Source organism: Chelon labrosus (genome assembly GCF_963514085.1).
Source record: "Chelon labrosus genome assembly, chromosome: 6".
Lineage (NCBI taxonomy): Eukaryota > Metazoa > Chordata > Actinopteri > Mugiliformes > Mugilidae > Chelon > Chelon labrosus.
This window is the reverse complement of record NC_140342.1, coordinates 26,691,607-26,704,772: the sequence shown is the minus strand read 5'-3', so window position 1 is coordinate 26,704,772 and position 13,166 is coordinate 26,691,607. Positions and strand designations below refer to the sequence as shown.

The 13,166-nt window shown below is 41.6% G+C and overlaps 1 protein-coding gene and 1 gene segment (V, D, J or C); one reads left to right on the top strand and one right to left on the bottom strand.

The window, feature by feature from the left end:
• The window catches only part of LOC311489664 (immunoglobulin lambda constant 6-like), a 75,093-nt gene extending 68,344 nt beyond the window's left edge, over window positions 1-6,749 (top strand). The window contains exon 3 of the C gene segment in view: window positions 6,268-6,749.
• A 2,445-nt stretch (window positions 6,750-9,194) lies between these two features.
• On the bottom strand, window positions 9,195-12,916 carry LOC311488930 (immunoglobulin lambda-like polypeptide 5; the record flags this gene model as incomplete). Its single annotated transcript, XM_084545801.1, has 3 exons — window positions 9,195-9,626; window positions 11,655-11,724; window positions 12,806-12,916. The coding sequence occupies 3 exons, from the start codon at window positions 12,914-12,916 to the stop codon at window positions 9,202-9,204; spliced, it is 606 nt and encodes a 201-aa protein (XP_084401927.1). The 3' UTR covers window positions 9,195-9,201.
• Between the last annotated feature and the right edge of the window lie 250 nt (window positions 12,917-13,166).

Genomic DNA, 13,166 nt, shown 5'->3' with positions numbered 1-13,166 from the left:
AAATAGTCGCTCAAAGTAACAAAGCAAGGCAGGCGGCGACCGGAGGCTAGCAGACATCAGGGAACTGAAGCAGTAGAGAATGGAATCATCCGACAGTGGCGTCGAGGGTGAACTGGCTTTTATGGGGTGGTGATTGTGAGATGGAACTCAGGTGAGCTCTGCAGATCCTAAGGAGAAAGTGGGTCAGCCACGCCTCCGAGCCACCACCTGCACTGCTGGAGAAAAAGTAAAGGGAAAAACTGAACATGGCCACAAAGCAAGAACACAAGACAAAAAACCTCAAACCATAACACAATCATCAGTGTTGCACCTGTCCCATGTAGCTATACTTTTGAAATATAAAAGTAAAATGTTTTAACTTAAACACACATTCACTCTGCACTAAACCAAAAAATAAAAGGAATGTCCATTCAAATAAAACGGTGCAGGCCTGAGTCGATGCTTGTGAGCGTTGGAGTCTGAAACTTAGTGACCACTTCACTGATCAAACAGCAAAATAAAATGATGCAGTTGTTTCGTTCTCACACTCTCCCTGTCCATTCCAACAGAGCGTGGGAACTGGTGAGAGGAAATGATGAGGGAACAGGTGACAGAAAAATGAGGAGAAACCCAATGGATGTCTGTGAAGGTTCTCAGTCATCCAGGTCATGGTATATCCAAAAAGGTTCAAAGGACACTCCTTTGAAGGTAACAACGTCCAAATCTTAGCCAGAGAAGACCGATGGTTTGAAAGAGCAGTAAAGGAAGCCATCTATGTCAGACTGGAAAAACCTTCACTAAACAGAGGAGGTGGACTGAGATTTAATCTGCCATCTATTTACAATACAGTTTTAACTTCTGTCCCCAAGAAGTTTCAATCTCATTTGCACCTTGACACTGGTGCCTCTGACGGACTATAGTCGATTGAGGACGGGGCAAAAACAGTCCCCCCTCAACAACAGGTAAGTACCCAACCGTTAATGGAAATTAGCTGCACCGGTTTCTGGTTGTTAGCATAACAAGCAAGTTTCAGGAGGAGTTCCTACTTAAACCTCAGACTTCCCACCAGTCCCCTAGAACTGAAGAAGCTACTCGGATGAGTGGAAAAACATCTTCTCAAAAAACTCTACAAGTCCAGTTGCTTTTTTTTTTTTTTTTTAACCTTTTTTTGGATATACCCAATGGATGTCAGCTTCAGGAAACATTGACTTGGGTGGGAATAACCAGCTTTTCTACATGCCTAGAAGGATAAAGTCCAAGATGTGTGTCCTGGTTGTGTCCTTGACAATTAAATACACACACAGGCTACAACATTACAACAGATGATCAGTTTCTCATTGAGATCAGACATGTTCCTGGCTAGTTCCCTCTCCATAGAAAGCATGGCCAGTGCATTCAGAACTTCCTGACTCAGTGAGTTTCAGAGAAATGTTTCGATTCGATTCGATTACTTTTGTTGCTTCTGACTGGCAACCACAAAAAAACACACAAAAAAAAACACAATAGGCCTTGGTAGGCTAAACACTGAAGAAAAACAGACGACATGCACACTACAAACTCCACTTCACTCCCGATGCTCACCCTACCTCATGATTAAAAGCCAGCACCGGTGAACAGGTGAGACTTCTGAGTACACACCTGTAGTGACACCCCTCCACCCAAGTGCCAATACGATGTGCACACACACACCAAATGTAGCACTAATTACACAGCCAGTAACATATAGGAGACAAAACATCAGCAATATAGGAAGATTCACATTGAAATAACCTATACCCATAACCCAAAAGTCTCTGCCACCTAGCCTAAAGGTCATTCATACCTGGAAAAAATGTCAACACAAGTCCTTTTACATGTGTAAATGTCCAAGTCATGAAAGTATGTCCATGTCTACAAAAAAGAAAAGTCTCAAAAGGTAAATGCAGGTCTTCAGGGCTCCTCTGCTTCTTGAAGAAGACACACTTTGGTGATGGGCCTGTCCAGGTAGTTGGTCCTTGTTCTGATGTCAATCGGCCATACAAGTCCTCTTTTATCAGGAACTGCCTCCACAACCCTTCCAGTAAGCCACGAGTTGCATAGTGCAGAATCATCCATGATGATAACAGGGTCTCCAGGAACAAAGTTCCGTCTGGTACTCTGCCACTTTGACCCACTCCTTGACCCAGCGCTTCCAAAACAGGTCAGACATATACTGCACTTGTCTCCATCGACGCCGAGCGTATATGTCCTCCTTTTGAAACACTCCTGGTGGTAACGATGGCTTGGACTTAAGAATCAAGAATCAGGAATCCTTTATTGTCATTATGTGAGAACATAACGAAATTGTGTACGGTACCTCCTGGCTTAAATAGTGCAATATAAAAAAGACAATAGAATAGGCAATTTTTTAACTATAAGAATAAAATGAGATCAAAACTAAAAATACAGTTGTACAGATATATACATATGAGTGAATAGTCAGCAGCAAATCTTGTAAACCTAATATAGTGCAAACATTGCAATGATTTGTAAAGTGTCCATGGTGGGGGGTGGGCGGGGTCAGGGGGAGGGTTGAGTGTGTGCAGGGCAGGATGGGGGGTGATTGACTTCACAGCTCTGGGGAAGAAGCTGTCTCTCAGGGGCCGTCCACACAGAAACGCGTTTTGGTCTAAACGCAGATGTTTTGGATTGTTTTGGCCGATCGTCCACACGAATCCTGTAAACGCATTGCCCTAAAACGCACTTTCCTGAAACCGGGTTCCAGGGTGGAAACATTCGCAAACGCACCTCTTGGGTTTTTGTGTGGACGGCGAAAACGGCGAAAACGAAGAAGTGCGTTTCGATGATGTCATCGCCACACCCCTCGAGCAGCCTTCCACCTCTTATATCCAGCGAGACATCTCATAACAACATCAACAACAATGGCGGACTACATGCTCGTGTTCCTGTTGGAGAATATATTGAGCCTTTTAGGGTTACCAGGGCAAAATATAATTTCTCCTTGAGTTTGATTTCTTCTAAAGCCGATTTGTAAACAGTAGTGGTGGGCGGATCGATCTAAATATCGATAATATCGATACCAACGTTGGTATCGAGATTGATCGATACCAGTGTAATGAGATCGATACTTAAGTTTCAGTTTCTCTCATTTCATTAAAAAGTGGCATGACTCTGTCTAAATGCCGATGCTTGTGTGTTTGTCGTACCGTCACGTGACTCCGCGGCGCCAGGTAACTGAACACCGCCCACCGCTACCTGCCAGGCCCGGCCAGCAGCAACGCATTACACACAACGCAGAGACGGAGCAGAAGAATGAGCTGTATGGTTATATTTACAGGCCGAAAATGAAACGACAGCAACTTGTACTATTTGTAAAAAGGCTGTAAGATACAGTGGTTACACAACAAACTTGTATAAGCATATGGAATTTTTTAAAATCCCCCGCCCCCTAGCCCCGACAGACCCCTGAAAAGAAGAAAAAAAGTGCACTAAAGGGGAGAAGTGTTGTCTTATTTTTGTATTGTATTGCACTTCCTAAACACTTCCTTACATTATTTATAATATTTGTTGTGGAGTGATAATTTTGTACATCCAAATCCAGAAAGCAGTGCAATGAGTTAGTTGTATAATTGTATTGTAGTTTCTGAACACTCTGCCTGAAAAATAATTTGTTTTTATTTGTCCTCAAGTGATCATTTTGTGTTGTTTCTGAACAAAAACTTTTATTGTGATAATAAAGTATTTTGTATTTACTTATAAACTTTGCCCAAATTCGGTACTGGATTTGAACTGATTAATAATCCAAAAGGCAAATCACAAAAACACTTAAATGTCATGAAAATTTATTCAGATTTAGATTAATTCAGACCGATAATGCATCCACTGTAATTATTAAAAAGTATCGATGTCGGTATCGGCGATACTAGCCCTGTATTTACTTGGAACCGGATCAATACCAAATCTAGCGGTATCGCACACCTCTAGTAAACAGCGCTCAAGCTTTATGCGCCACCTATAGGCCTGGAATATGAAGTAGCGTTTTCAGTCGTGTTGAATCAGATCTGTGTGGACGTGGATATTCTTGAAACGATGCCAGGGAAAACGGAGAGGGAAAAGATCGTTTTCGTACGTGTGGACGAGGCCTCAGTCTGTTGGTTGTGGTTTTGATGTTTCTGTACCTTTTCCGTGAAGGAAGTCAGCTCGTTGGCACATGCTCTGAGGGCTCATCCAGGGATGTTGTCTGGCCCTGCTGCTTTGTGGGGGTTGATCCTCTTCAGGGCTTTGTGTACCAGGGCTGATGAGACGCTTGGTGGTGGGAAGGGGGGTTCTGTGGTACAGGGGTGTGTGCCTCCTCTCTGTGCTGGGGCTGGAGGTCTCAAAGAGGGTGTAGAAGGTGTTGAGGTCATCCAGCAGGCTGTCTGAGGAGCTGATGGTGATGGTGCTGGTGGTGGTCCTGTAGTCTGTGATCTGCTGCAGGCCCTGCCACATCCACCCAGAGTCAGCAGTAGAACAGAAGCTGTCAAGCTTCTCTCTGTACTGCCTCTTGGCCGCTGTGTTGACTTTTCTTATTTCGTACTTTGAAGCTTTGTACTCTGCCTCATTCAATGATCTAAATGCAAGAGAGAGAACACACACCATGTGTTGTAACTGACTGTCTATCCAGGGCTTCAATTTGGTGACAGGTTTTGTTGGTTTTATCTGTAGGCTGGGTACAGAAAGAGATGTGGTCTGTGTGTCTGAAGTGGGGGTGGTGTGCAGCCCTGTATGTAACTGTACACATGATCCAAGGTGGGAATGTCCACATGTTGTTAGTATTTGGGGAATACAGTCCATAGCTTGCACTGATTGAAGTCTCCCATTGTGAGAATAACGTCATCAGGATGAGCTGTCTCTGATGACGTCATGGAGCTTGCTGAGCGCTCTAGTGGAGTTGGCTCACGGGGGCTCACGCTACTAAAGTAGTGGACTGAGCAACCACTGACATTAACATCAGAGCCATGCTGCTAGTGTGGCTAAAAGAAAAGAGAAGAAGAGACAGTCATGTTGATGTGAACATTAGAGAAACACATCATGGAGCTGAAATATGATACTACTTCCTCATTTGGTCTCGTTCACCTCAGCTGACTCTCTCAACGGCACACAGGTTTTTGTATTAGTCTTTTTCACTGTGTGGCAGAGGCTTCTACCTCATCTTTGGCTCTGGAACTAAACTGTATGTAACAGGTAAGAAGAAACATTTCTTTTCCTTCAGTTGTTTTATTGTAGAAGCTGAAAATGTGTTTAAAGTCAGGTTGTGCTGTTCAAGTATTTCAGATAGTTTTGAAGTGTCTATCGATTGTATTGGATCATTTCTGAAAGTTAGAACCTTGTCAGATCTAATCGCTGTCAGTTATTATTTATCTGATGGTAAATGTGTCTTTAATTGATAATGGATTCATAGAAAAAGAAAAAAACACAAGGTGAATGTGATATTAGAAGAAATAGAATTGACTCAAACAATGTTTTATTACTATCATCAGCATAAAGTATTTAAACATTTGAACATGACTGACACAAACCTGTATATTGATGTGTTTTTTTTTAACCGTATGTAGAGGTTTTGGAGCAACATATGCTGCTATCCAGATGAGGTCTTATTCTGGAAGGCCTTTCTTAAAATAAAATAAAATAAACTAAACTAAACTAAACTAAACTAAACTAAAATGAAATGAAATGAAATGAAATGAAATGAAATGAAGGAGCAGATAAAATCTTATATTAATTCAGAAGAACCAGAGACAGGGTGGTCATGGGCAGCAAAGGATCATTGACCCTTGTGGTCCCATCCAACAGACGAGCTACTGTAGCTCAGACTGCTGAAAAGGTTAATGCTGGTTGAACTTTGTTCTGTATTGATGAGTAGTTTAGTGATCAGAGTCCATGTAGTTTCCAGGATCAGACTGAATGCAGAGCAGTGCTGGAAGCTGCTGTTGACTGTGTGAATGTGTGTGTGCTGTCGAACTTCAGATGAGCAGGTAGTGAAGCCCGTGGTGAGCGTGTACCCAGCAGCATCCAGAGCCCACCTGGAGGGGAAGAGCTCCCTGCTGTGTCTGGCCTCATCCATGTTTCCTCCTCTGGTCCAGTTCTCCTGGAAAAGACAGAAGAAGAACGGCCCTCTGGAGGAGCTGACCCCTGCTCAGGGAGAGCAGCTGGAGCTCAGAGAGTCGGGACGCAGCGCCTCCATCAGGCTGGTGGATGGAGATGATCTGGACAAGTATAGATATCACTGCTCCGTCGAACATGAGGGGGGGACAATGGTGGCCCAACAAGGTAATGAATGCTTGGTGACTGTGTTCAGGGTCAAGAGAGCAGAGGAGCAGAGGACTGATATTTCTCACTGCAGCTCCAAATATTTGACTCCTTTTCTGTTTCAGAGGTTCCTTATGTCCCGTCTCAATATCAAGTGAAGCTGCTCTGTCTGCTGTACACAGTGCTGATAGTGAAGAGTCTGGTGTACTGCTGTGGACTCTCTCGGCTGATGAACCTCAGAAACAAGGGACCGTCCACCAACTCCACACATGCTGACTGACTGTTTTCTGCTGGTCTTTTCTCTCCATCAGATCTCATCAGTTCATCTCATTCATCACTTTCATCAGTATTCACAAATGTTAGTCATGATGCTTTGGTTGTAATGTAGAGTCAGATAGATTTATCAGAGTTTCTTTATCAAATCTCTTAATTGTAACTTCTAAATATTACACCAATTAAAGAATTAACTTCCTTGTAGATGTTTCAACATTTAATACAACATGTGTTTGCTTTCTTTTTCTTTTTCTTATCGAAATACAATGCAGTGTGTTCATCCATTTATTCTGTTCTATTAAAATACAACAACTATAAAATAATAATGGTGTTTTGTTTTTCTTCTTGTCTAAAGATTCATTATGTTGACACCCCAAAGTAATTTGATGATTGTTCCTAAGACATTTTAAATCAAAATGAACATCTAGTGTTTGTGGTTGTTCCACCAGGTTCAGTTCTGTGTCTTCAGATCATTTAGTTTGTGTATTAGTTCTCTAATATAAATGTGTCGGTGTGGATGTCAAACTCTACGCTGACGACACTGTTGTTTACACAGATGAATAAAGAGCAGAGCTGATTTGAAGCTACGACTGTTAAAAACTATCATCCAGCGGTTTGATGAGTCGGTGCTGAAGTTTGAATGTTGAAGGATGTGTTTAATTAACAGTCATGAAATAGTTTCATTAGCAGCAGGTCAGTGTGTCAGTGGAAATTCAACTGTTTGAGAGCTGAACACTGAAAGTTCATGGTCCTCTAACTGGACCTGTTAGTGGATAAATCCTAATCAGTCATTAATCACAGAGGTGTCTGATCAATAAAATAACATTTAATTAATGTTCTTATTGTTGATTTCAAAGTGTAAAGTGCATCTTTAATCATCCAAACCTCTAAATACCCTGAACATGTTACCAGGACATGAGCTTCAGGTGGGTGATCAGACTCAGTTCAACTCTGTGTGGGTGGAGGGCTCAGAGGAAAAAAGGTTTACAGAAAACAAGAGAAAGGGAGGGGAGGTGATGAGTGTGTTCAGCAGCAGATATGAATCTGTTCTCAGTGGTTATTAGGACAGAAAACAAACTGCTGACAGCCAATCAGACTTCCTTCCTGCAGCAGACGGGCTGTGTGGGTTTGTGCTCTGCAGCCTCCACACCGTTAGCTGTGGCTTTTCACTTTAATGACACAATGACAGTTTCAACCACCAGCTGTGGTTAAAGAATCTTTCCAGGAAGCACCTGTGTTCTTCATCTGAGAGAGAAACACATTTACATTTATTATTAAACATTACAATCAGTAATTATGTTCAATTGTTTTTTTGCAATTAAATGAAACTAATTATTTTATTGTGGTGTGTTTAAAATCTTACATCTGCTCATAAATTTCTCCTCTCTGATAAATAGAACTTTAAAGAAGTTGAACTCTTTGCCTGCAAAGTGTTTAAATTGATCCCATGAGAATATTTTCAACTTCTATAGGAAACAATAATGCTTCCTGTTCTTTCTCATTAATCAGAACCGAACACAAGCCTCACTGAGACAGAGACACAAACACATGAGATAAACAAGTCATGCTGTTGTTCTGAAGCAGGCGTCCATGTTGGTTCACCTCAAGTCTCATTATTTCACTGAGTTATAGTTGACAAAAAAAAGTCTGAACGTCCCAATCAGTTCTAATCCACCATGAGTTCACCTCATTAACCACACTGACCCACATTTCTCATGGAAATTCTATTCCAGCTTCATTTTTTATCAGTGCAGCAGTCTGTGCTTCATTCACAGGGTTCATAGACGTCACATCCAGGAACTGGAAGCTGCTTAAGCTTCAACTTTATTAACTAACGTCCAACAGTTCCTAATATACGAGCTAAAGTATTTGACTTGCTTTGTTAAGACACATAAAAAGCAGTTTATCAAAGCCAGACTCTGGGATTGTGTCGGTTTCTTGTGTTTATTGAGTGTGTTCCAGTGAAAGAAAAGAGCAGCCTGGTGGAGTCTGCATTTATTAGAAAGAAACACAAGAGCAGAAGAAACAGCCTGCTGGAAACTGATGATGATTATTATACAAGTCACAGTTGAAAGTGGAAATAAACTAGACTACTAGAGAATGAAGACGTCATAAGAGCAGATTTCTATGTGAATATATGTGTTTCTATTTCCAGGATGACAATCAAGACGTGAATGAAAAGATACAGATTACAAAGAAGCACATTACAACAACATTTGTAAATACTGATCAAAGTGATGAATGAGATGAACTGATGAGATCTGATGGAGAGAAAAGAGCAGCAGAAAACAGTCAGTCAGCATGTGTGGAGTTGGTGGACGGTCCCTTGTTTCTGAGGCTCATCAGCAGAGAGAGTCCACAGCAGTACACCAGACTCTTCACTATCAGCACTGTGTACAGCAGACAGAGCAGCTTCACCCTGCACTGAGACTGGAAGGACACTGACAGACAGACAGACAGATATGAATTAGTGGAAGTGTCAGATTAATCCTGTAAAGTTGTTCTAGTGTCCTCATTGGACATTGGAGCTGTCCATGCAGAGAGGCAGCAGGTGATCTTACAGTGATCTTGCTGCAGAGCTGGCAGGTCTGCTGGCTCTCTCTCTGGAGGACAGGAGGCTGCTGGAGCTGGAACCTCTGAAACAGAAAAGGAGTCAAATGTTTGGAGCTGCAATGAGACATGTCAGTCCTCTGCTCCTCTGCTCTCTTTGACAGCGTCTCCACATGAAGCTGAATCACTGCTGAACACAGTCACCAAGCCTTCATTACCTTGTTGGCTTTGGGGCTCTACTGTGGCCTTCACTGTGTCCTCCACTGTGACCTCCACTGTCCCCTCCTCGTACTTGACGGAGCAGTGATATTTATACTTGTCCAGATCATCTCTATCCACCAGTATGATGGAGGCTCTGCGTGCCAACTCTCTGAGCTCCAGCTGCTCTCCCTGAGCAGGGGTCAGCTCCTCCAGAGGGTCGTTCTTCTTCTGTCTTTTCCAGGAGAACTGGACCAGAGGAGGAAACATGGATGAGGCCAGACACAGCAGGGAGCTCTTCCCCTCTCTGGATGCTGCTGCTGGGTACACGCTCACCACGGGCTTCACTACCTGCTCATCTGAAGTTTGACAGCACACACACATTCACACAGTCAACAGCAGCTTCCAGCACTGCTCTGCATTCAGTCTGATCCTGGAAACTACATGGACTCTGATCACTAAACTACTCATCAATACAGAACAAAGTTCAACCAGCATTAACCTTTTCAGCAGTCTGAGCTACAGTAGCTCGTCTGTTGGATGGGACCACAAGGGTCAATGATCCTTTGCTGCCCATGACCACCCTGTCTCTGGTTCTTCTCCTTCCTTGGACCACTTTTGATAGATACTGATCACTGCAGACCAGGAAAACCCCACAAGAGCTGCAGTTCTGGAGATGCTCTGACCCAGTCGTCTAACCACTTCACCGGTCATAATGTTACGGCTGATCGGTCTACATATTCAGTAGACATTATAATATATCTTCATGTAAATTTCTGTTTCCAAAATAACTGATGCTATATAAAATCAATCAGAACAGATCCAGTGGTTGATCAATCATCAGTTGTATAATCAAGCCTGCTCCCAGTAGACCAAACACACGCTGGACAATCACAACACAAACTGGAATATCCTTAATATATTTGGAAGAACTTGTGTTTGCATATCATTTGTACGTATATGTACGGGTTGACTGGTGTAATTTCGCTGTACTTGTTATAGTGACAATAAAGATATCCATCCATCCATCCATTTATTCTTTCATGTGCAATATACATACATACATACGTAAGTAGGATTTCTATTGTATTTCAGTTTCTATTCTTTGTATTTATTTAATGTTTTATTCTTCTTTTTATCTCCTGTGTGCTCTGTCCTTAAACTGTCTACTGCTGCAACGCTGCAAATTTCCCCACGGTGGGATAAATAAAGGATTATCTTATTTTATCTTCATCAAAAGACATTATTTGCTGGTTTTGAATTTGAATCCAACAACACGTTTCAAAGAAGTTGGGACAGAAACATGTCGACTGTGTTTCATCACGTCGTCTTTTATCAACTCACAGCTGCTGTAGTTTAGAACGGCAAATATTTTACAATCTGATTTAATATAAGATTTTAGCTGATCCTTTATTTTATTTTATTTTATTTTATTTTATTTTATTTTATTTTATAAAGGCCTTCCAGAATAAGACGTCATCTGGATAGCAGCATTTGTTGCTCCAAAACCTCTACATACGGTTCAGCATTAATGGTGCGTTCACAAATGTGCAAGTTAAAGAAGAGCAGCCTGAATTTAAATAAGCAACTATTCCTTTAAAAAGAAAAAAAAATATTATCTATGTACTACTTTCTATTAAATATAATTAAATTAAATTAAACCTTTTTAAGCTGTGACATGAAATCAAAAGAAGCAACTATTTTTAACTTTTGTATTATTTTGTATTAAATTAAACGTTTGTCATTTCACTTATTCCAATATGTATTGAATATTCCACATTTAAGAGCACAGACTTTAATCACTAATAAAACACATCAATATACAAGTTTGTGTCAGTCATGTTCAAATGTTTAAATACTTTATGCTGATGATAGTAATAAAACATTGTAGGAGTCAATTCTATTTCTTCTAATATCACATTCACTTTGTGTTTTTTTCTTTTCCTATGAATCCATTATCAATTAAAGACACATTTACCATCAGATAAATAATAACTGACAGCGATTAGATCTGACAAGGTTCTAACTTTCAGAAATGATCCAATACAATCGATAGACACTTCAAAACAATCTGAAATAGTTGAACATTAAATATCATCTTGTTTTCAACAACATATGTCACAGAATTACTGAGATGATCAAATCCTAAATGTTTGGAACGTCACTAATATTTACAGAAATAAAGAAGAACTTTAGTTGTTCAGTCAGATTTCAACATGTTTTCAGAAATGATTGAGCTTTTCTTATGGAACAATGGCTGCAGGATGAATTCTCTACTAATGAGGAAAAAACTAACATGGAAAGGCTGAAGCAGCACAAACTGACTTTAAACACATTTTCAGCTTCTACAATAAAACAACTGAAGGAAAAGAAATGTTTCTTCTTACCTGTTACATACAGTTTAGTTCCAGAGCCAAAGATGTAGTAGCCGTAGCCGCTGCCACACAGTGAAAAAGACTAATACAAAAACCTGTGTGCTGTTGAGAGAGTCAGCTGAGGTGAACGAGTCCAAATGAGGAAGTAGGATCATATTTCAGCTCCATGATGTGTTTCTCTAATGTTCACATCAACATGACTGTCTCTTCTTCTCTTTTCTTTTAGCCACACTAGCAGCATGGCTCTGATGTTAATGTCAGTGGTTTCTCAGTCCACTACTTTAGTAGCGTGAGCCCCCATGATCCAACTCCACTAGAGCACTCAGCAAGCTACATGACGTCATCAGAGACAGCTCATCCTGATGACGTTATTCTCACAATGGGAGACTTCAATCAGTGCAAGCTATGGACTGTATTCCCCAAAGACTACAAACATGTGGACAGAAAAAAGAAAGAGTAAATAAAATAAAGTAAAAAAAAATAAGTAAAATAAAATAAAAATAGTATAAGCAAAAATGTACAAATTAGCGTATTTACAAATCTACAGGAAATAGAGACGGAAGAACATATATACACAGGGATGATAAGGTGCAATAGCGTTAAGATGAATAACATGGAGTTGTCTGTTACAGAAAGGTGAGTTGTTGTACAGCTGGACTGAAAATGGTATGAATGAAGTCCTATAGCGTTCACTGTGGGAGTGGAGCTGGATCAGTCTGTTGGAGAATGAGCTCTGCTGCCCCTCTATTGTCTGGTGTAGTGGATGTGACTGATTGTCCATGATGGAGAGCACAGTTACATATGGGGTGCATACAGGGCAGCACGCCACCCCCACTTCAGACACACAGACCACATCTCTTCCTGTACCCAGCCTACAGATAAAACCAACAAAACCCGTCACCAAATAGTTTAAACTCTGGAGCACCCTGCAGGACTGTTTTACTGGGACAGACTGGGATGTGTTTAAAGCTGCAGCCACACTGGAGGACTCTTCTGTTAGCACACAGGACTATGCTGAGTATGTGACAACATCCCTGGATGAGCCCTCAGAGCATGTGCCAACGAGCTGACAGACATTCTCTCCTCCATCTTCAGCTTCTCTCACAGCACCGGCCCCTCAAGCTTCAAGACAACAGCGATCGTCCCCTTCCCCATCAACCTGCCTGAATGACTACAGGCCAGTAGCAATCACTTGAATCATCATGAAGTGCTTCCAGAGAGTGGTGCTGGCCCACATTCGGCCTACAGGAGGGAGGTGTCCAGTCTGATGGCATGGTGTCAGGACAACAACCTCACCCTCAACACGGACAAGATCAGAGAGATGATAGTGGACATGAGGAAGGACAGGAACCCTCATCAGCCAATTTGTATCCTAGAAGTTGAAGAGGAAAACGTGAGCAGCTTCAAGTACCTGGGGGTCCACATCACTGAAAACCTCACCTGGACACTGAACACCACCAGAGGTGGAGCAGCAATTTTAAAAGTGAGGGGTTCTAGGGGTAGCACATGAGCACTGCAACCACC